General features: G+C 43.5%; 1 protein-coding gene across 1 annotated transcript in view; it reads left to right on the top strand.

Moving 5' to 3' along the window:
* Positions 1-23715, top strand: part of ADARB2 (adenosine deaminase, RNA specific B2 (inactive)) — a 515410-nt gene that overhangs the window by 336479 nt on the left and 155216 nt on the right. The window contains exon 2 of the mRNA XM_025397185.1: positions 12323-12409. Coding sequence (XP_025252970.1) covers positions 12323-12409 — 87 coding nt within the window. The remainder of the gene's footprint in view (positions 1-12322; positions 12410-23715) is intronic.

The raw sequence follows: 23715 nt of genomic DNA, 5'->3' as shown, positions 1-23715 counted from the left end.
AGGGTTGTCCTGCTGCATTTTATTGCAACCCACAATGCATTGCAATCCCAGTCAGCTCAGGGGCTCTCCAGGTATTTGACTTATGACCTAAGTAGCTGGACAGGCTGATAAGAACAGACAAAACAAGCTATTTCACAAGCTCGTAAACTTTCATCTTAGACCAAACTTCTTTGGTTCGGGTGAGGGCAACTAAAGGGGCAGAGGAGTGGGCCAACAAGTAGGTGTCGGCTATCCAAGCAGGGGCCTAGTATATCCTGTTTTTTCTGTAGTTTGCTGACCTAAGCCGATTTAAGGCACATTGTCTTGGAAATGGACCACTGTATACATTATTTCCTTCAGGCCTGAGGCTCACAGTTCCGATCCCAGCTTGCAGCTTTCTGGAGCTCTTGTTTTCCCCCTCACTGGTTACTCCCCCTTTATTTTATGTAGATGCAGATCCTCAGTGCAAATCCAAAGCTGGCTCCAAAGGACTTTGTCTTTGAGACTATAATTTTTCTTATTGCAATGTCTAAGGCTTTTTGATATATTTGAGCTTTCACATCTATAAAATAGGGGGAATAAAAAAGAAAATAGAAAGCTTAAGTCCTGATAAGCAGAGGCATAAGCAGATATGCTTTCCTAGCAGGGATCTTCATTTAATATCTACCATCCTCAATTTTCTTCTATGTAGATTCAACAATTCTTTGAGGCTTGCTTTACATCATTTATTTTCTTATCCAGTCATGATTTTTGTTTTTTTTTATTACTTTTAATAATGGGAGTATAATTTACATACAGCAAAATGTACAAACCGCACACATTACAGTCCAACGACAAAGGTATGCACACACGTAGCACATGCCCCATCTAAATACAGCATCTTTTCATTTTACCAGCAGAAGCCCACTTCCGCCTCTTCCCCGCAATCCACACGCCCCCCTCAGAGACACCCGTGCTCTGCTTTCTCCATGGAGTGCTGAAAGCCTCCCGGAACTTTATGTAAATGGAACCACACTGCATATTCCTTTTTGTGCCCAGATTTTTTTGCTCAGCATAATGTTTTTGAAATCCATCTATACCATCATGTAAAATTGTAATAGTTCACTCATTTTGTTTTGTTTTACTGAAGAGCAATTTATTGTATAAATGCACCGCAATTAGTGTATCCACTCTTCTCTTGATGGGCATTTGAGATCTCTCCTGTTTTAAGCTGTGATGAATAGTTTGGATCAATATCCCCATGTGACTCTTTTTGTGAACATATACATTTCATGTATCTTGGGTAAATATCTAGAAGTGGAGGTGGTAATTCGTAGGAAAGGTGTATATTTAACAACCAAGACATTTTCCAAAATTTCTTGAAGTTATTATACCAAGGTCTGAGCTCTGATTTTCCACATGGTTACTGACATGTAGACATGTAGCATTGTCAGCCTTTTATTCTTTTTTTTTTTTTTTTTTTTTTTTTTGAGTCTGTGTCTCACTCTGTCTGTCCCCCAGGCTGGAGTGCAGTGGCATGATCTCAGCTCATTGCAACCTCTGCCTCCCTGGTTCAAGCGATTCATGAGCCTTAGCCTCCCAAGTAGCTGGGATTGTAGGCACCCACCACCACACCCACACCCAGCTAATTTTTTTGTTTTTTGTAGAGATGGAGTTTCACCATGTGGCCCAGGCTGGTCTTTTGGAAGTGCTTATTGGCTATTTGTATATCTTTGTAGTGTCTTTCACAGTGAAGTTTCTGTTCAAGTATGTTGCTGACTTTTTATAAGTGGAGATTTGATATCCTTTATTATTAAGTTGCAAGAGTTTTTATATTCTGGATACAAAACAGTCACCTTGATTGTAAATATATCATCCCAATCTATCCATTCCTTTTAGCTTAATCAACAGTGTATTTCAACAAGCTGAATTTTTCCAATTTGATGAAAACTAATTTGTCATTTTTTTCTTTTGTAGTTAGTGCTTTCTATCTCCTAGCTAAGAAATCCTTGCCTACATGAAAACCATGAAACTAATCTCCTCAATTTTCTTCTTAAAAATTTATAGTTTTAGCTTTTTCATTTAGGTCCATGATCCATCTTGTGATCATTTTCACATAGGATGTGAGGTGGGGCTCAGAATCATTTTTTTTAATATGTTGTCTAGTTTTCTTAGTACTATTTGTTAAAAAGACTTCCTTTCTTTCATCAACTTGCTTTGGTACCTTTGTTGAAAATCAATTGATCATACAGACTTGAGACTTGATTCTATTCCTAGTTCCACTGGTACTTATCTAGCCTTATGCCATTACTACATTGTATTTGTTCTGCCGTATCAATATTGTTTAGAATATTCTGGGTCTTTTGCATTTCCATATAAACTTCAAAATTATCTTTCAATTTCAACAAGGGTACTGACTGAGATCGAATCATATCTATAGATAAATTAGGGGGCCGTTGATATTGTAACAATATTGAATCTTAGATTCTGTGAAAATGGCATATATATCTATTTATTTAGGTCTTTTTAAACTTATTTTAGCAATAGTTTGTAAATATGAGTGTAGGTTTGGCATGTCTTTTTTTTTTCTTCAAATTATACCTAAGTATTTTATAACGTTTTGTCCTAAGAGTATTGTTTTTTAATTTAATTTTCTGCTTTTTCGACTGATACATAGAAGCACGCAGACTTTTGTATACGTGAATTCACTTATTAGTTCCGGTAGTTGTTTTCATCTTTCCCTAGGAATTTCTACAAATACGATCATGCCATGAGGATAAAGTCAGTTCTACTTCCTTTCCAATCTCTGTGACTTTTATTTTCTTGCCTTGTGACACTAACTAGGACCTCCTGTGCAGTGTTCAATAGACATGGTGAAGGCAGACATCCCTGCCTTGTTCCCAATCCCACGAGGAAATCATTCACTCTTTCATCATTAAATATAATACTAGCTATAACTTTTATATATGTCCTGTATCAATTTAAGGAAATTTTCCTCTAGTCCTTTGTGTGTTGAGAATTTTCATGAAGAATGGGATTTTGTGTCTGTAGATAAATTAGGGGACAATTGATATTACAACAATATTGAATCTTGAATTCTGTGAAAATGGTGTATCCTTCTATTTATTTATCTTTAACTTATTTTAGCAATAGTTTGTAAATATGAGTGTGGAGGTTTGGCATGTGTTTTTCAAATGTTTTTTCTGCGTCTATTGAGATGCTATTTTTTCCCCCTTTATTATGTTAAGGATGTGAATTACATTGATTGATTTTCAAACTGTAAACCAATCTTGCATTCCGGGATGAACCGCACTGGTTCATGATACATTAACCTTTTTATATAGGGATGAACTTGATTTGCTAATATTTTGTTAAAAACTCATCTGCTCATGAGGACCATGGGTCTGTAGGGTTTTTTTTCTTATAACATCATTGATTGGTTTTGGCTTTAGATTAGCATCGGCCTCATCAAATAATTTTGATAGTCACCCCCCCTTCCATTTTTCTAGAAAATTTTGCACAGAATTGGTATAATTTCTTCTTTAAATACTTCTTGCAATTCACCAGAGGGAGCTGTCTGAGCCTAGTTTACACGTGAGGTGGTTTTTACTATGAATTAAATTTACTTAATATATATTGCACTCTTCTGGTTTTCTGCTTCTCCATCTGTGAACTTTGACAGTGTGTGCCTTTCAAAGAATGCTCCCATTGCAACTATGTTTTTCACTAACTAGCACAAAATAGTTCACCTTATTCCCATATTCTTATTTAATGACTGCAGGAACTGTAATAAGATCCCCTTATTTATTTCTAATTAGATAACATGGAAGTATTTTCTCCTTTTTCATGATTAATCTAACTTGAGATTTATCAAACCTATTCAAAGAGTCAATTTTTTTGTTTCATTAGAGTTTTTTCCCCTATTGTTTTCCACTTCCTATTTTGACCTCTACTATTAATTTTAGTATTTTCTTCCTCTAACAACTTTGGGTTTGATGTACTCTCTTTTTTTTTCCTTTTTAGCTTCTGACAGTAGAAGTTTAGATAATGTTGGACATTTCTTCTCTTCTAATATAAGCATAAATTTAGAGCTAAAATGTGTCTCTCAGCATTTTTTTTAACTCTGTTTGACAAATTGAGGTATGTTATACTTTCATTATCACTGAGAATAAAGAGGTTTTAATTTTCCTGTGATTTCTTTTTAACACTTTGGTCACTTACAATGGTGATACTTAATTTCTGAGTATATAGAGATTTTCCATATATGTTTTTGTTATGTATATTTAACATGATTATATTGTGGCCAGAAAATACACTTTTATGATTTCAAACCTATAAAATTTATTGAGACCTTTTTTATTTTGTAGTGTATAGTCCATCTCAACAAATACTCTATACAGTGTTCTATAAATGTAAGTTAGGTCAAGTTAGCTGTTAGCATTCTTCTAATTTTTTGTTCAATACAGCCTTTTTCTCACTACTTGTTCTATCAGTAACTAGGTGAGGAATGTTAAAATCTCAAACTATCATTATATATGTTTCTACCTTCCTTCATTTTTTTAGTTTTTTATTCATGTTGTTTAAAACTCTGTTGAGTGCATAAACACCAACGATTATTATATTATCTTGATGACTTGATCATTATGATATGTCTTTCTTAATCCCTGGCAATATTTCATATTTTGAAAACTACTGTGTCTATTGTTAACATAACCATTCCATCTTTCTTAAAATAAGCATTTACATGATGTATCTCTTTCAATTATTTGACTTTTAACCTATCTACATTTTTATATTTAAAGTACATTTTTGTAGCAATCAAAAGTATGTTTTGTTTTTTAAATATAATTTGAATATCTCTGCATTTTAATTGGAGTACTTAGTCCATTTACATTTAATGTAATCACTGACATATTTGGATTTAAGTGTACCATATTGCTAATTTTTTTTCAGTTTATTCCATTTATTTGTTTCTCCTTCTTTGCCTTTTTCAACAAATCGATCATTTTTAGTATTTTATTTTATCTTCTCTGTTGACTTTTTAGCTATACCTCTTTGTATTATTTTTAGTGACTGATCTAGAGATTAAAGCATGCATGTTTAACTTATCATAGCCAACTACCTCATGATCAAAGGAAGAAACTTACAACAGAATAATTATATTTACCCCATCCCAAGGTGTGTGCTGCTCTTTTTATATATTTTCTAAATATATAATAAACATTACAGTACACTGTCATTATCTTGTATTTAAAGAGTTAATAGTCTTTTAGCAGAATTCAAATTTGTATTCTGTCATTCTTGTTGCGGTTGCTCTGTATGTGAGAGGTCTCGTTTCTCTGGCTACTTTGAAAATACTTTCCCTGTCTTTCGTTTTCAGGAGTTTGGCTGTGCTGATTTGTACCGTCTTCTTCAGGTTTATTCTGTGTAAGTTTGATTGAGATACTTGGGTCTGTGATTTGATGTGTCTTAAAAAACTGAAAACTTTAAAACTATTATTTAAAGTACATTTTCTACCTTAACAGTTTTTCCGTTTTTTCCTCAAATTCCAATTATACATAAGTTAGACTGCTTTGTATTGTCCAACAGATCATTGAGTCTCTGTCACCTTTTTCACTGTTTCTATTTCTCCCTGTGCTTAGTTTTGATTGTTTCTACTGATCTGCCTTCAAATTTACTGATATGTTTTGTGAAATGACATATCTAATGTGAAACCCATCCAGTAAATTTTTTCATTTCAAATGTTATGTTTTTGAGCTTGAGAATTTTTATTTTATTTATACAGTTTCCATTTCTCTACCAAGATTCCCCATCTATTTACTTATTATGTCCCCTTTATTTTTAAATTCTTAAAAATATTTCTAGCATCTATTTAACATCCTTATCTGCTAATTTCAGCATCATTAGATCTTTTTACTTTGACTATATTTTTTTCTGAGGATAGGTCATATTCTCCTTGCTTCTCACATCTAGCAATGTCATTACTATTACTATATCATTATTTGCTGGGCTTTGTGGATACCATGTTGTTGAGAATATGGATTTTGTGGTGTTCTTGAGTTTTCTTCTAGCAGGTAGCTTATTACTGACCAAGGGTAGTTTATTACCGACCAATTTCTAGTTGAAATGATCAACTAGATCATTTCAAAGCTTGTTTTAAGTCTTTGTTAGCACATGTTCATGGCAGTTCTTAATCTAGGACTAGAGTATTCCTAGTCCTTAAACATCACCTTTTTACCATCCCAGCTGAATCCTAGCTCTTCAGTGATCTATAATTCTGCCTGATCAGAATGCCAGACTTTCAGCATTGTGCCATCACTTGAATTTTCATTTAGCTCACAGGTCCCCAGCCACTGCTCTCAGTGAGATCTGAGTCTCCCCTTCTCATGTGGGGCTGAGTCTCAACCAAATCCAGTGGCCCCACCAGATCTCTGAAGCAGCTGCCTTCTGCCCTCAAATTCTACTTTCCTCAGCAGCACAAGTTTTGGTTTTCACCTTCTCAACTTACAGTGGTGCTTGTTCTTCTTCAGGTCCACTTTTCTACTGCTGAAAAGAGCTTCCGGGTGGGAGGCTTGTGGAGCTGTGGGGTGCACTCACATGCTTTCCTTTTCTCAGCAACAATGGTCACGACTGCCTGGCATCCAAACTCTGAAACCGGTTGTTTCATAGACTTTGTCCAGTTTTGCTGTTGTTTACAATGAGACAGCTGGTGAGCTGCAGCTCCCTCATCCTGGCCAGGGGCTTGTGCATTCATGGCCAGTGAGCCTTCCTTCCTGCTCTTTCTAGGACTGTGATGTGGGCTCAAGATCACTTCACACACTCATGTCTTCTCCAGGCTCACTTTGGAGGAGACTATAATGCACTTACCATTTTCCTTCTTGGTTTCAATAGATCAGAAAGAATTTGGTAAGACAGAACTGAAATCTCATTGTGCCTCACTCAGCTAATGTTGTGGAGTCATGGGGGTCCTTGGACCAGGAAAGGTAGAGAACTGGCTCTCCCTCTTCACGATGAGGGAATGTTCCTCTGCACCGTCTGGTCCTGGGGCTTTCAGCCAACCCCGATAACTGGTTTATGAATACATTGTATGTGATTACTTCTGCAGAGAGGAGAGTACATCTGATTGTTCTACAAAATATTAACCAGACCCTAAACTTAAATGCTTTTCATATTTGAATTAAAAACTATTTATTGCACTATTCTTTCTTTTGTGGCCCTAGAAACAAAGATGCTATTCTGATTTTAAAGATATGACAAATGAAACATAGAAGGTTAAATAAAATTTAACAAAGGCAAGGCAAGGAAGAAAAATCCAGAAAATTCAGCAGACACTACAAGGATAAACTTTACTCAGGCAGGAAAAGATAGGAAGATGAAGATCTCCTCAAGTAGCCTTTGCTCAGTGCGGAAGGCAACTGCAGGCTGGAAGCCTGGGACGTGCTGAGGACCTTATAGATACTTCTGGGCACATCCACTAACTTCTCAATGTCTCAGATTCTTTACCTGGAATAAATACGTGAAGAAAGCTAAGACGTGTCCCAGTGATTATGCAGTGTGACTAATGACGAAGTAACCACGTGTCCTCAATATGTGCAGTTATTTTGATTTTGCAAAGTACACTAACACCTAATACTTCAACCACATGTTCTTAAAACCTGATAATTCATATCAAGCATTCTGGGGAAGGCCATGAATTCAGGGGACTCGTGATATTGAATGAAAAACTGCTGGCATAGCCACAAGTGCCCTTCAGGGAAAATAAGCCATCGCTTTTTTTTTTATCTCACTCAAGGATAATCCTCACCCCAAGACGTTAACACGAAACAATAAGTAGACTATTAACTCAGGACATTTTATTTCTAAAGAAGATGATTAGGACATCTGAAAATACCTACAAATTATTCCAGTGAGTGTCTCTTTCCCTCAGCCCTGACAGTGTAGTAGTTCTCCCAAACTGTTATAATGTGAAAAACCGGCGATAACCACAGAGCCTCAGTGTTGCAGAGGCCAACTGCAATTCACAGCTGCACGTGGTTCCAGGCAAGGGCTTCTGTGCCCTCCAGATGCTCACCCAGATGCCCCCTAAAATACATAAAACTGCTTCAAGTAAATGCTGTTTATTCCACAGTGAGTAACAAGATTTATAAAGCAAGTGTCCTGGAACTTTCAAGCCATGCATTAAAAATAGCCATCGACCTTTCCTGAAAATGACTCTTGACTCTTAGACCAGGGCTGGCCCCAGGTCACTGCATCCTCCGGGTCAGCTTCCAGCTGGTCCATATTCGATAATGGGAGCCCAAGCTCAAGAACCCAGGATGTGAGCATCTGAGGCGTGGAGACTGCCCAGCCAACCTCTGACGTTTTTAGAGGAACAGCCAGCCAGCCCAGCCCGCTCTTCTAGGCGTTACCCAGAGGGTGGGGAGGCAGCGACAGCATGGGGCGCCCTGCGATGCAGCTTCTCCGGCACACCCAAAAGGTCCAGAATGGAGGCAAAAAAAAATGTATGGCTTCCTTTTTTCATCAGAAGCTTGAGTAAAACCAGATTTTCAAAAGATGACAATGAAAAACATGCAAAAAATTGAATTATCTGAATATCAGAGTTCCACTCATATTGAACTAATAGAATATAGATCAGATCCCAAACGGACAATGGGTTCCGAGGAAACCACAAAGAGAGGCCCTGACGCCAAAGAACTTCTGTCGTACTTTTTCTGTATTAAAAATGGAATTCTTCACGTCCTTTTCCAAGAACATTCTAAAGACGCGGTCTGCCCTTTCTTAGAAATAATCGCTTCTCTCCCAGAGCTTACGTGCCTTCACGGTGATTGCAGAGCATAGCTGGAATTTCAGGTGTACTTGTTAGCAATAGATAAGTGTTAGCAATACTGCTGGCTTTCTGTTTCCTTTGCTTTAGTTCGGTTGCTCAAGCTGTCCCATGAAATCTAAAGTCCGCTGCACTAGCGGAAAGAGAAGTTGGTTAGGCACAACTGGGAGTGTCAGAGAAAATACAGGACGCCCAGTTACATTTGATTTTGTTTTGCCGTTGTTTTTTACGTATTTATTTTAATTTTAAAATGTTTAATTGACAAATAAAAGTTGAATATATTCAAGGTGTACAATGTGATGATTTGATATATATGTTGTGTAATGATGATCACCACAAATTAATTAACACATCTGTCACCAGCCATAGTTACCATTGTGGGGGATGAGGATGCTTAAAATCTGCTCTCTTATCCCATGTCTAGTGGACAATACGTGTTATTAGCCAGAGTCCCCATGCGGCACATTAAGACTCCAAAACTCATTCATCCTAGGAAGTTTGTACCTTAGACCAACATCTCCTCACTCTCTCCCTTCTCCCCTCACCCCATGGACCCTGGCAGCCACCATGCTACTCTGCTTCTATGAATTCAACTTTTTTTAGATTCCACGTATGAGAGAGATCATGCACTAGTATTTGTCTTTCTATGCCTGGCTTATTTCCCTTAGGATGAGGTCCTCCAGTTTCTTGCACGCTCGTTGCAAATGGCAGGATTTCCCTTTTTTTAAAGCTGCCTAATCTTCTATTGCTTGGCTGTACCGCGTTTCACTCATCCACTCATCCACTGAGGACACTTGAGCTGCTTCCACCTCTAGGCTCTGGTGCACGACGCTGCCGTGGATATGAGAGTGCCGTTATCTCTCTGAGTTTCAATTATTTGGGCATTGACCTGCCGGTTACTCCGTTTCACATCCCCAGAGGGCTCTCATTTCTCCGTGTCCTCACCAACACATTATTTTCCGATTTTGCTTTGTTTTTCTAATAGCCATCCTAATGGGTGTGAGATGATATTTCATTGTGGTTTGGATTTGCATTTCCCTAATGATTAGTGATGTTGATTACATTTCCATGTGCTTATTGACATTAGTACATCTTCCTTGGAGAAATGTCTATTGAAGTCCTTTGCCCTCCACTGAATTTCAGATAAACCATGAATAAGGTTTTTAAGTATATATATGTGTGTGTGTATATACATATATATATATGTACACAGATATATATTTATGTGTGTGTCCCACACAATATTAGAAATGCCTGGCCAGGCGCGGTGGCTCAAGCCTATAATCCCAGCACTTTGGGAGGCCGAGATGGGTGGATCACGAGGTCAGGAGATCGAGACCATCCTGGCTAACACAGTGAAACCCCGTCTCTACTAAGAAATACAAAAAACTAGCCGGGCAAGGTGGCGGGCGCCTGTAGTCCCAGCTACTCGGGAGGCTGAGGCCGGAGAATGGCGTGAACCCGGGAGGCGGAGCTTGCAGTGAGCTGAGATCCGGCCACTGCACTCCAGCCTGGGCTACAGAGCGAGACTCGGTCTCAAAAAAAAAAAAAAAAAAAAAAAAAGAAATGCCTATATACCAAAAAATTATCTGTTTATGTAAAACTCAATTTTAACTGGATATCCTGAATTTTTATTTGATAAATCTAGCAACATCAGAAAGTAAAAACTTTGATAGATCTAAAACAATCCTTAAATATCTTACGATTTTGCTAAAGTAAAGTCAGGAATGGTTTAGTGCGCTTGTGTGAGTGTTTGGCTGGTAGCCTTACTTTATTAAAAATGTAATTTCATCTTGAGATCCTCCAGACTAAATCATTTGAGCTTCACACTCTTAGTGTAACATTATTGGACTCCCTTAATAAAATTATAACTCAAGCAAGATATTTCATTCTCTTGTAGTAAATTAGTTTGGGCTGCGAGGGTTTAGAAGAGCAAACCCTTCCCTGGTTTATTCTTGTTTGGTAGAACAAAGAAGGCACAGGCATTTTATATTTGAGTTATTTATTGTTCTCTCTGTTGCCCGTCCCTACTGGAAACAACAGCTGTTAACGGGCTCCCGAATGAATTTCACTGTGAACTCTCCTGGCCTCTGAAAACCTTGGCTAAGGAGAAAACAGGCTCAGCTTCAAAAGAAAAAGAGCCAGTTTCAGGCTGGGTCTGGATGCCTGAAGGCCAAGGGCAGATGAAACCAGCAGCTCATGTTTTCTTGAGAAATTACACTTCAGGGAGATATACAGTGCCATGGTGGGGCACCTGTGGACAGCTGTCCTCATTACAAGGTGATGTAAACTCAGTGACCTCCTGGGAAATCCCGCCCGTGGGTGTCCACAGCTTCCGAAGGAGAGGGAAGGATCCCGCGTAGCAAAGTAGCCGATCCCACAGCCAGTGCCCTGGAACTTGGACAGCAGGGACGCTAGGACACGCTTCTGTCGTACTCTGCACCGTGTTGCATGAGCAACGCTAAGATTTCCACCTGGGGCCTCTTAATCAATGAGGTCCAGGTTCATAATAGCACATGCAAACCGTGTAGACTGGAGGACGTCTGGGAGCCAGGGGCTCCCTGTGCTGTGTCTCTGTTGGTGTCTCCTCTGCAGTGCAGTGAGTTCTACGTGTGGACCAATACTCCCCAGTGTGGTGGTTTAGTTTAGGTGGTGGAAATTTCCAAAATAAGGAGCTTTTCTTTCGGATCCCTTTATTAGTCATTTTTATTTCTCTCAATCATACCTCGAACCCACCATTCCTTAATCTCGCTATTGATGAAATAAATTGCTGAGACCATGGGAGTAAAACAGCATACTTTATTGGTGAGGAGTGGCATTTCCTGGTTGGATCTGTTTCCACAATCGTGCTGCACTCTGAGTGGTGGGGACCCAGGAGGCAAGACCTGCTTGGCCTTTGCTCACCCGGCCACAGGCTTCAGGCAGAGGCAGTCCCTGGAATTCCAGCCACCGTATTGAGGACGCTTGGGCATTTCTGGGAGGACTGCGTGCTCTGCCCACACCACTAGCTCCCTCCTCCCCTCCTCTACTTCTGCCAAACGCCCGCTAAGTGACAGGTCCTTTATTTTTAATGCATGTCAAGCCCAGAAAGCAAATTCTGCACTAATAGGGAAAGATAGTCTTGGCTTTATTTGCACCATTCTCTTTTAATTGTGAGATCGTTTTACTTGTTTTAGCCCATCTCTGTGAAATGATCTCGACGGAAGGCTCTGCCCTACCCGGGATCTTGTAAACAGATGCAAGGTTGCCACCCTGGAGACAGCTGCTTAAAGTTTTAAGGGACCTGGGCAAGGTGAAGGGAGATGCCAAAATAAGAGAAGGAGAAAGAAGGAAATCGTAGAATTTTAAATTGAGTGGAGAAAGGAATTTGATAAAATGCTGTCAGATATTCAATAAAAGACTGAACCAGAATGAAATGGCTGAAACCAAAGTGACCTTTCCACGTCCCTTGTCCAACCTTCAGTAATAAGAACTTCTAAAAGCATTGCGTTTTTCTGAAACTCCATGTCAAAAGTGCATTTCCTGTTCTTTTCTTTCCAGATAAAGTAAGCATATTGTCAACCTTCCTCGCTCCCTTCAAGCACCTGAGTCCTGGCACCACAAACACGGAGGATGAAGACACCCTAAGTAAGCAGCTTCCTTTCCCCAAAGTGCACAAAGGCCCCTGTATTCTGTGTGCAGGGGTCCCCCGCTGTCCCCAAAACCTGAAATACCTGGGGTCATCTGGGAGGGTCTGTTTGTCTTACCTGGAGAGACAGTGTCTGCTCTCAGTCCCCTACAGAATCCCCATCTTCCCTGCAGTCCCACCTGCATCTGCAATCCTATCCTCACTTGGAATCCTTTTCATTTGAGGGTCTCACCAGACTCCTATCTCCATCTACAATCCTGTCTTCATCTGAAGTCCTATCCTTACCTGGAGTCCTACTGTAACCTGCAGTCCCACCCTCACCTGTGATCCCATCCTCACCTGCAGTCCCATCCTCACCTGTGGTCCCATCCACACTTTCAGTGTCATCCTCACCTGAAATCCTATCCTATCCTCACCTGTGCTCCCACCCTCACCTGGAAACTTAGTCTCACCGGCAGTCCCATCCTCACCTGCAGTCTCATCCTCACCTGTGGCATTTCCTGGTTGGATCTGTTTCCAGCCTGGTTGGTCCCATTCTCATCTTCAGTTCCATCATTAATTGGAATCTTAGGCTTCCCTGGAGTCTCATCCTCACCAGGAATCCCTTCCTTACCAAAAGGGCAGGAAAGTGTCAGTAATGTCTGTGGGACTGAGAACCCCAGGGATTCCAAGAAATTAACCAGTTTTCTTGGACTATTCTCTCCTCTCCTTCCTTTGTTTTTTCATCAAACCAGAAAGAACAATGGTCATGGTGTCTTAGAGCATGGTTTGTACAAGTATTTAACAAGGAAAGGGCTGGATAGGAGCCCCTCCTGTGCAAACATTTCTGGCACATGAAATTGGAAAGGGGCCAAGGAGACTCCTCAGGATGGCACCAGGCTGGTTTAGGAAAGGGATCTGAGCAGCGTCTCGGGAGCTCACTGTGGGGGTGAGGATCCAGGAGTGTGTGGCTGCAGGAGCTGGCCTCTATGTTCACAGCAAATTGTCAGGCATTTAACAAAGAGGACAAGACATTCCACACCATGTGAACAGCTCCTCAAATTTTAACACCACCTGGCACATGGCTCCTTTTTCAAGGAAGAGGTCAGCACACTCCTGTTGTCGTGGGACGGGGAGGAGGTGAGGTGACCCTGGGATTGCTGGTCAGACCAACAAGAGGCAGTGGGAAGGGTCTGCAAGGGATGCCGTGCATTTTGTCATCAGCCTGGGAAACACAGCCCTTCCCAGACAGCATAATAATTAACCATACTGGAAATGGAGGTTCTTCAGCAAAAGCAGCATCACAGTCTTTTAGTGTCAGGACCAGAGCGAAGGTCAATGCCCTTTCTTGGACCCCTTCTCTTCTAGATGTGGAAGGAGCAGGTTAGGAGGAGGGTGTGCTGGCACTAGAGAGGGCTCGGCCCAGACTCCGTGCTCCCTCCCCAGCACAGCTTGAGACTCAAGCCAAGCTTTGACACAGGTCGCTTCTGTTCTCTGGTGACCCAAACTGGAAAATTTCCAGATGAGTCCATTTATTGATCACTACTTCTGAAATCTGGGATAGAGAAAGTAAAAAGCACACACTAGGCATGTGCATGTGTGCATACACACACCCCCCAGGGGTGCACACAAACACACACACTCCAAGAGCACACAAGCACACAGCCCCCAGGAGCACACACCCCCCACCCAAGCTGAGCCTGACATGTGGACCTGGAAACACCTGGGAAGGGGAACTTCACTGTTTCCTCCTCCTCCACACCTGGAGCTGCTGGGATCCTGGCTGGAGCTGGCCTCCCTCAGGAGAAAAAGAAATGAAGCTTCAGCAAGGGCCAGAGGACATCTGCGGCGTGGAGCGAATGGTTTCTACCTTACAGAGGTGCAGCAACCGCCTTTCTGTAGCAACCAGAGGCCAAGATCTGGAGAAATAAACCGCCTGGCCGCATGGGAAAATTATTGCTCTGCCCCTGAGATTCCTGAGAGAGGGACGTCCCCACCCCACGTAGGAGCTTCTCCTTCCCCCTGCCCCCCCGTAAGAACCCCCACAGCGGGCAATGAGAAGAGGAGACGGCCTGACGAGGCCAAGACTTTCTGGACTTTCCGGAAGCCTTTCATGCTCTGTCCTGGCAGCCAAGCTGCCTTGGGCTATAAACATTACCTCTCAGAGCCTCCACGCTAATGGGTAGAAACTTAGAGGTAACAATAACTTTAAATTATTTATGGTAGTTAAAATGCTCTTGAAATGCTTGAGAAGTCTCATTTTCAATCAATCAACTAGTTGCTCCCCTTTGTGTAGATGCTGTTTATTTACTTTCTTTTCATAGATTGTTCAAAGACAAACCTGCAAATGAATCAGCCCTCCCTTCATAGCTCCCTGCGGCACCGCCAGCTCGGCCTTTGCTCGGCCTTATCCATTTGTAATCCAGATGCACGGGAAGGTAGAAAAAGATGTGTGTGTGTGTGTGTGTGCTGTGATGTGTGTTCATGCATGTGGCATGTGTGGTGTGTGGGGAAGTGCACATGTGTGTGGGGTGAGTTCACGTGCATATGTGTCATGTGTATATGTGTGCATGTGTGTGCACAGGTGTGTGTGTACGCATGTGTGTGGTGTGTCAGTCTGTGCACGTGTGTGCATGTGTGTTGTGTGTGTGTGCATGTGGCATGTGTGCCGAGTGTCGTATGTGCACATGTGTGTGATGTGAGTCTGTGCATGTGTGTGGTGTGTGCACATGTGTATGCATGTGTGTGGTGTGTGTACGTGTGTGGCATGTGTGTGCATGTGTGTGGTGTGTGTCTGTGCATGTGTGCATGTGTGTTGTGTGTGCATGCATGTGGCATGTGTGCAGTGTGGTATGTGCACATGTGTGTGATGTGTGAGTCTGTGCATGTGTGTGGTGTGTGAGTCTGTGCACGTGTGTGCATGTGTGTGGTGTGTATACGTGTGTGTGCAAGTGTGTGGCATGTGAGTCTGTGCAGGTGTGTGCATGTGTGTGATGTGTGTGTCTGTGCAGGTGTGTGCATGTGTGTGCTGTGTGCATGCATGTGGCATGTGTGCCGAGTGTGGTATGTGCATATGTGTGTGGCATGTGAGTATGTGCATGTGTGTGGTGTGTGTACGTGTGTGTGCATGTGTGTGGTGTGACTCTGTGCACGTGTGTGCATGTGTGTGGTGTGTGCATGCATGTGGCATGTGTGCCGAGTGTGGTATGTGCACATGTGTGTGGTGTGTGAGTCTCTGCATGTGTGTGCATATGTGTGATGTGTGTCTGTGCATGTGTGTGCATGTGTGTAGTGTGTGTCTGTGCACATGTGCACAGGTGTGTGGTGTGTGAGTCTGTGCACGTCAGTGCACGCACATATGTCAGGAGCAAGGGTGGGTGGTAGGAGCACACACGACCTTGCCCTGCCTCCTCCCGTCTCCCGTGTTTCACGCCCTGTGAGTCTATGTGTCTGTGGGCTCTGACACGAGGACAGCTCCCATCCCACCTGGCGTGTGTTCCACCTTTGGGGAATCCCATGTGCTTCCCTGTGGATGCTGGGTGCCCACAACCTCACAGGATCATGGCTTTTGTCTGGGGCCGAGCGCCCCTCATCTAAGGGTGCGGAGCGGGGGACAGGCTCGCAGGGCACACACCACGCCATGTACCTGCGGGAAGTGGGCCTGGGAGCCGCACCTGGAAGCCCATCACCCATACGCTGGTCTTGGCTGAGTGGACTGAACAACTCCACGTTGGTAAGGCGTGTCTGCCTGGGGCAGTTAACTCTGAGGAGCTTTCTCTTCCAACGCTGAGCAGTCATGAGTTCCTGCCATCTGGTCACTGTCAACTCTCTGCTGACCACTGCGCAGAGGGTGGGATCCAACCCAGTTCTGACCAGGTGAGCCCAAGGCTGCCCGGCACAAAGACGGCCCTGGGCCCTGGAGCTGTGCCGGAAAGAGGTCATCCGACAGGCGCACCTGCTCCTTCCTGAGTCCCACACACCACAGGCCCAGCCCCGTGGGGTCCTGCGTGATGAGTCTTTGAAGGAGGCCCTTCTGCAGCTGCCCAGCCTGCCAGTGTCCACTCCGCAAATGCCAGGAGCCACTGCCTCCCACCCCCGGCCCCAGCCTGCCTCCTGCCGCTTACAGAACCTCTGCTGTGCCCTGGAGAACCCAGGCACCTGCCTTCCAGTCCCTCAGCGGGGCTTCATGGAGGGAAAAGAGCTGCTCGGCCGCAGAATAACCTTCACCAGGAACAACATTATCTCTTCCAACCTAGCGTGGCGCGCCGCCTGGCTGGCTCCCAGGAGCCCGTCTGACCCGCAGACACGCAGCGTCATTATTAGTGATGAGGGCGGTCCCAGTGACGCCGCACAGGGGAAGCCGGGCGTGCAAACGGCCCAGCAGAGGACGCCAGCGGGAGCCAGAGGAGAGGACGCCTGAGCTCTGGAGCAAGCGCAGCCCTGCACTCCGCGGACGGGGGGCGGACGGGGGACCGGCAGACCCACCAGGCCCGGCCCCACCCGCACCTGCTCTCCGCCTATGAAGAGCAGCAGCCTAGGCCATCCGGCTTTGCACGGCCAGAACAGCTTTCACTTGGAAAGCAAAAGTTTCACCACAGTCATGACAATATAAAACGTTGGGCTTTCTCCGCCAAATGCTGTCCTTTAACGCATGAAAACTTTAAACTTAGCACACTTCCGGACACTGTATCAAACAAGGTCATTGGCGTTTGAGGCTCAGGAGAACGCCCGTGAGAGAAGTGGATGGAAATCATTTCATTTTGCATTTTCCCATGCAGATGCCTCCCTGAGTTTTCAAATTGCTCATCATCATCCTATTACTGTGGTTTGTGGTATTTATCTAATAGTTCCAAATTATTTGCCTGCTTTTATCTAATTTCTACAGCGGAAGGATATGTGCAGCTCGCTGAAAACCTGGTGCCTCACAAAGACCTCAGAGAAGCCACAGTTCACAGATGCCTCATTCTAGGAGGTCTCCAGAATGAGGTTCTTGGCTGGGGTGCAGAGGCCGCAGGACATGCCAGGGTGTGGGCGGCCGGGATGCCACCCACGGAGTCTCACTGGGAGCGGGTTTCATTAGGGAAGGTGCGTGGAGTCCACATCAGGAATTTTCCAGGGAGAAGAAGTGTGGTGTGAGCCCCATTGAGGGCAAGAGGGCAGGGGAGCTGCGCTGTCCCCCCAGGGCCACCATGCCATCCTGCTTTCTGCCTAGCTCGCTGCCATTTCCCACCGGACTGATGTAGGTGTGCACACAAATGCGCACACACACACACACACAAAGTATACATAATGCACACACACATGCATACACACAGTCACACTTACATGTACACATGCACAATTACAGATACACTCACAGGCACATGCTCAGGCACACACTCGTACACACACTGGTTACGTTACACACTCAGGCGCTGTTTACCAGCTGGAGCCCTCCAGGGGTTGATAAGAATCTGTTTCCAGTCTGAGTGAGTGACTCTGAGGCGCCTTATCCAACGAGGTGCGTGCGTGCGTGTGTGTGTGTGTGTGTGTGTCAGAGATAGAGACAGACACAGCGAGACAAAGACAGGGAGAGACACGGAGACAGACAGTGATATTCTTCTCTTCTGTTCTTCTCAGAATGCTTTGGCTAGTTGGGATCTGTTTTGATTCCATGTGAACTTTAGGATTGCTTTTTCTAATTCTGTGAAAAATAACTGTGGCCATTTGACAGGGGGATGGCGTTGAGTCTACTAGTGTTTGGGGCAATATGGACATTTTAGCAATATTGATTCTTCCAATCCATGAGCATGGGATGGTTTTCCATTTGTTTGTGTCTACCATTTCTTTTATCAGTGTTTTGTAGCTCTCCTTGTAGATATCTTTCATCTCCTTGGTTACATGCTAAACCTTTCTAAGAATCCTGATGTGCAGCTGACACAGCAAGTGGTTCCCCGTCTGCCCTGGTGTAAGCACATGAGTTTCTTGCAGTCCTACACCCAGCTCTAATATACTATGAGTATGCAATTATGACTGGCTAGAATAATAATTATTTGGGATAATAAATTTCGGAGTGGACTAAAGGAATCACCAACTCTTATATTCTATTTTGAATTGTCCATTTGAATTGTTCCAAATGCAAATAATGCATTTTCAGAATCACATCATTTTTATAATGCAGGCCCCTCAAACCCCTTGATCCCAAATCCCCGGCACCACCCTGGGAGGTGGGCCCCACACCTCCCTCTTCATGCTCTCAAAAGGTGTTGGCGGCTTACAGTGTCTTTTGTGGTCACGATTAATGTGTTCTGAGGGCCTGCAACATTTGGTAGGTCATGCCAAAACTTTTTTAAAATTTCATTTCATTTTATTTTAGGCTTAGGGATACCTGTGCATGGGTATACTGTCCCGTGGGTATACCGTCCCGTGGGTATACCGTCCCATGCGTATACCATCCCGTGGGTATACCGTCCCGTGGGTATACCGTCCCATGCGTATACCGTCCCGTGGGTATACCGTCCCGTGGGTATACCGTCCCATGCGTATACTGTCCCGTGAGTATACCGCACCCCGGTGGGGACTGGGCTGCTAGTGTACCCATTACCCAAATAGTGAACCTTGTACTGATAGCTTATTTGTCAAACCTTACCCATCTCCTATTCTCCCCGCTTCTCAAGTCCTCAGTATCTGCTGTTTCCATCTTTATGTCCACGTGTACCCATGGTTTAGTTCCCACTCATAAGTGAGAACGTGCAGTATTTGCTTTTCTGTTTCTGAGTTAGTTCATTTAGGATAATGGCCTCCAGCTCCATTCACAATGCCGCAAAGGACATAATTTTACTCTTTTTTATGGATACATAGTATTCCATGGTGTATATGTACTACATTTTCTTTATCCATCCACTGTTGATGGACATTTAGGTTGGTTCCATGTCTTTGCTATTGTCAATAGTGCTGAGGTGAACATACACACACAGGTGTCTTTTTTATGTAACGATTTTCTTTTCCTTTGGGTAGATGCCCAGCAGTACAATTGCTGGGTCAAATGGCGGTTCTATTCTTAGTTCCTTGAGAAATCGCTATACTGTTTTCCATAGAAGTTGAATTAGTTTACATTTCCACCAGCAATGCACAAGCAATCCCTTTTCTCTGCATCCACACAAACATGTTGGATTTTTTTTTTTTTTTTTTTTTTTTTACTTTTTAATAATAGCCATTCTGACTGGGAAACGATGATATCTCAGTGTGATTTTAATTTGCATTTCCCCTATGATGTTGAGCATTTTATCATATGTTTGTTAGTTGCTTACATTTTTTCTTTTGAGAAATGGTCTCTTCATGCCCTTTGCCCAATTTTTCGTGGAGTTGTTTGGTTTTTTCTCACTAAGTTATTTGAATTCCATCTAGATTCTGGATATTAGTACTTTGTCAGAGGCATAATTTGCAAATATTTTATCCCATTTTGTAGGTTGTCTGTTTCCTTTTTTGTTTTTTTTTTTCTTTTGTTTTGTTTTGCTGTGCAGAAGCTTGTTAGTTTAATTAAGTCCACTTTGTCTATTTCTTGGTTTGTGCACTTCCTTTTGGGGCCTTCATCATAAATCTTTTGCCAGGTCAATGTCCAGAAGTTTTTCCTAGGTATTCTTCTAACTTTTATAGTTTCAGGTCCTATGTTTAAGTCTTTAAACCATCCTTGAATTAATTTTTGTGTATGATGAGAGATAGGGGTCCAGTTTCATTCTTCTGCGTATGGATAGCCAATTTCCCAGCACCATTTATTGACTAGGATGTCCTTTCCCCATTGTTAATTTTTGTAAGCTCTGTTGAGGATCAGATGGCTGGAGATGAGCCACTTTATTTCCAGGTTCTCTACTCTGTTCCATGGGTCTATGTGTCTATCTTTGTACCAATACCATCCTGTTGTTACTATAGACTTGTAGTATAATTTAAAGTCTGGCAATGTGATGCATCTGGATTGGTTCTTTTTCTTGGGACTGCTTTAGCTATTCAGGGTCTGTTTTGGTTTTATATGAACTTTAGGATTGTTTTTTCTAATTCTGTGAAAAAATAATGTTGGAATTTGACAGAGACTGCATTGAATCTGCCTATTGCTTTGGGTAATATAGACATTTTATCAATATTAATTCTTCCAATCCATGAGCATAGGATGGTTTTCCATTTTTTCGTGTCTTTTACAATTTATTTCATCAGTATTTTGTAGCTCTCCTTGTAGCTGTCTTCCACCTCCTTGGTTAAATTTATTCCTAGGTATTTTATTGTGTGTGTGTGACTATTGTAAATGGTATTGAGTTCTTGATTTGGTTCTCAGCTTAAACATTATTGATGTATAGAAATGCTACTAATTTTTGTACATTGATTTTGTATCCTGAAACTTTACTGAAGTCATTTATCAAATCGAGGAGTCTTTTAGATGAGTCTTTAGGGTTTTCCAGGTATACATAACATACATGTATGTCATCAGGGAACAGAGATAGCTTCACTTCCTGTTTTCCATTTGGATGTCTTTTATTTCTTTCTCTTGCCCGATTGCTCTGGTTATGACTTCTAGTACTATTTTAAGTAGAAGTGGTGAGAGTGGACATCATCTTGTTCCAGTCCTTAGGGAAATGCTTTCAACTTTTCCCCATTAAGTGTGACATTGGCTGTGGGTTTGTCATAGATGGCTCTTATTATTTTGAGGTATGTGTCTACAATGCCTAGTTTGTTGACAGTTTTTATCATAAAGGGATGTTGGATTTTATCGAATGCCTTTTATAGATCTATTGAGATGACCATATGGTTTTTGTTTTTAGTTCCATTTGTGTGGTAAATCACATTTATGGATTTGTTGTAGAGGTGGATTCACCCTTGCATTTCTGGAATAAAACCCACTTGCTCATGGTGAATCATCTTTTTGATGTGTTGCTGAAATCACGCATTCGGAGTGTCTGCAACATTTGACAGATCATGCTAAAACTGTTACACGCACCATCTCCATTGATCTAACAAGGCCCGTGTAGTAGGTTCCATTTGTGAACTGTGTGATGGCAGGTCACACTGCCAGCACCCAGCCTCTGGAATCCACCTCTGTGCCCCAGAGACAAGTCCATTCACCAATCTGTGCACCGAGCTTTGGAGACAGCTTCCCTAGAGAAGACAGGGACAAAATGCAAAAAGTGGGAGCCAGGGAAAAGCTCAGTGTGCCTGCTCTGAGGATCAGAGACAGAGGGGATGACTCAGGAGGGGCGTGGCCATGCCTAGCCTCTCGGAGCAAGAGCAGAGCTGCCCATCAGTGAGCTAATCAGGCTTCATGAGCCTAAGTCAGGCTGACTTTTTTAAATATATTTTATTGTGGGTTTTATTGTGTATATTTCAGGTGTACATCATGATGTTTTGTTACACTTACACTTGGTGAAGTAGTTACCACAGTCAAGTAAATGAACACTGGCACCTTCCACTGCCTTTTGTGTGGGTAACAGCCACTATCATCTTCCCTGCTGGCCTTTGGGAACACCCAGACTCGGGGCGCACAGACAAAGAGTGAGGGGTTTGGGACACAACCCAGGGGGTAATTTCCACAAGCAGCATGAAGAGGGGAGGAAGACAGTCCCCCAGCTCCCCTCACCCCCAGGGTGTAGCCTGTTAAGTAGAGACCCTGGTGAGTGCAGGAACTGGGCTCTGAGACCCACCAAGCAGGTGCATCAACAATAGCTTTCCATCAATAGCTTTCTACTTAGAGCCTGGTGTTTTCCTGGTCTCCTGATGTTTTATCTCTAGGTTTTTATATATGACGACTGAGTGTGAGAAACCTGTTGATTATATGGAGGAAAAAAATGAGAATAATTTCCTGGGTCAGGCAGGAAAGTGTAACACATTTAATACCAACGTTAATTTGTAAAGTCAGCGTTAAAGCCGCGAGTGGTTCACACGAAGTCGCTACAGCAAGAGGCCAGCAGGGCAGCACCTGGGCCTGAGCTCCTCCATCCGCCGACAGCCTCAGAGCCCAGAGCGCCACTCCCCAAGGGTCAGCTCCCACCCTCACCGAGCCCGGCCCCACGACTGCCACAGGACCACAGGATGAGCTCTGCTCCCACCCTCACCGAGCCCAGCCCCACGACTGCCACAGGACCACAGGATGAGCTCTGCTCCCACCCTCACCCAGCCCAGCCCCACGACTGTCACAGGGTCACAGTGTCAGGCTCGTCCCACTTGGGCCCAAGGGACAAAAAGGCAAAGCCTGTTTTTCCCTTCGTATGCCTCAGGCACCTGCACTGTTACCTGACCCAGTAGGTTCTGGAAGGTTTTGTGAGAACGAACTCTTGCCTTGCCAACCAGGGACAGAGGGGAGGCTTTGTAGTGTGTGGAAAAGCTCATGCTGCTCTCGGCCCTTCTGAGGGAGCAAAACTCCCTCAAAAACTCTCAAGGTGGGAGATGCGACCCCCGCCACAGCTGGTGACTCACAGACGTGAGGCCCTGGAAACCCTTCTTCCAGGTGCCCTGGAATTCCTGTAAAGTGCACGGAGAAGCTCAGGGAAAAAGATGAGCAGAGAGAGAACCGGGACCCGGAGAGAGAGAAGCAAGGTGGGCGAGACGCGGTGAGAGGGGGGTGAGAAGTGTCTGCCCCGCCATTTCCCTGCTGTGTTTTCAAAATGCATCCAATGTTCCCCCACGGCCGACTCTCGCTCAGCCCATTAGATGTGCTGCCTCCATTCATCACTGTAAGAACCTTATAAGGCAAATCTTTTTTAAATTTTCATTTTCTGTCTTAAAAAATCAGTTGGCCAGACTGAGTGACTTGTCCAGGGTCACACAGCCGTGAACAATGGAGCAGAGCCCAGGGCGGCGCCCGCTGCACCCCCATTCCCCACAGCTCCATGCAGAGGCCACCACTGGACTGTGGCCTCTGTGCTAGGCCCCCACATCAGGGAAATGGGAATCGGGGCCTGTGCAGAGGAGTCCGAACCCTAATCGGGTGATATCACCCCGAGGGCCCAGCTGGTGTGTCCAGGACAGGCCCCTGAAGTATGCTGTTATTATTAATTATTGATTATCATGAAAGAGGCCCTCATACCATGATCTGACATTCATGGTTTATGCCATGGAAAACTTTAATTCTGAGAGTCATAGGACATTGAATCAGAAAGAGGCGTTCGGTGCAGCTAGAGGCAAAGCGTTGCTCCGTGAGTTCCAATCCAAGATCCAGCAAAGGTCATACTGTAATCACACTGGCCGTCTCGTCCATCTCCACCTTGCGAGAAATCAATAAGAAATTACAGAGTACCAAGCAAATTTATATGCAGTCTGGTATGGGGTTGGGGAGTTGACCGTGTTGGGTTTTTTGCTCCATCTT

This window comes from Theropithecus gelada, chromosome 9 (genome assembly GCF_003255815.1).
Source record: "Theropithecus gelada isolate Dixy chromosome 9, Tgel_1.0, whole genome shotgun sequence".
NCBI classification, from domain to species: domain Eukaryota; kingdom Metazoa; phylum Chordata; class Mammalia; order Primates; family Cercopithecidae; genus Theropithecus; species Theropithecus gelada.
The sequence above is the reverse complement of the archived record's forward strand: the minus strand, read 5'-3'. Positions and strand labels throughout refer to the sequence as shown.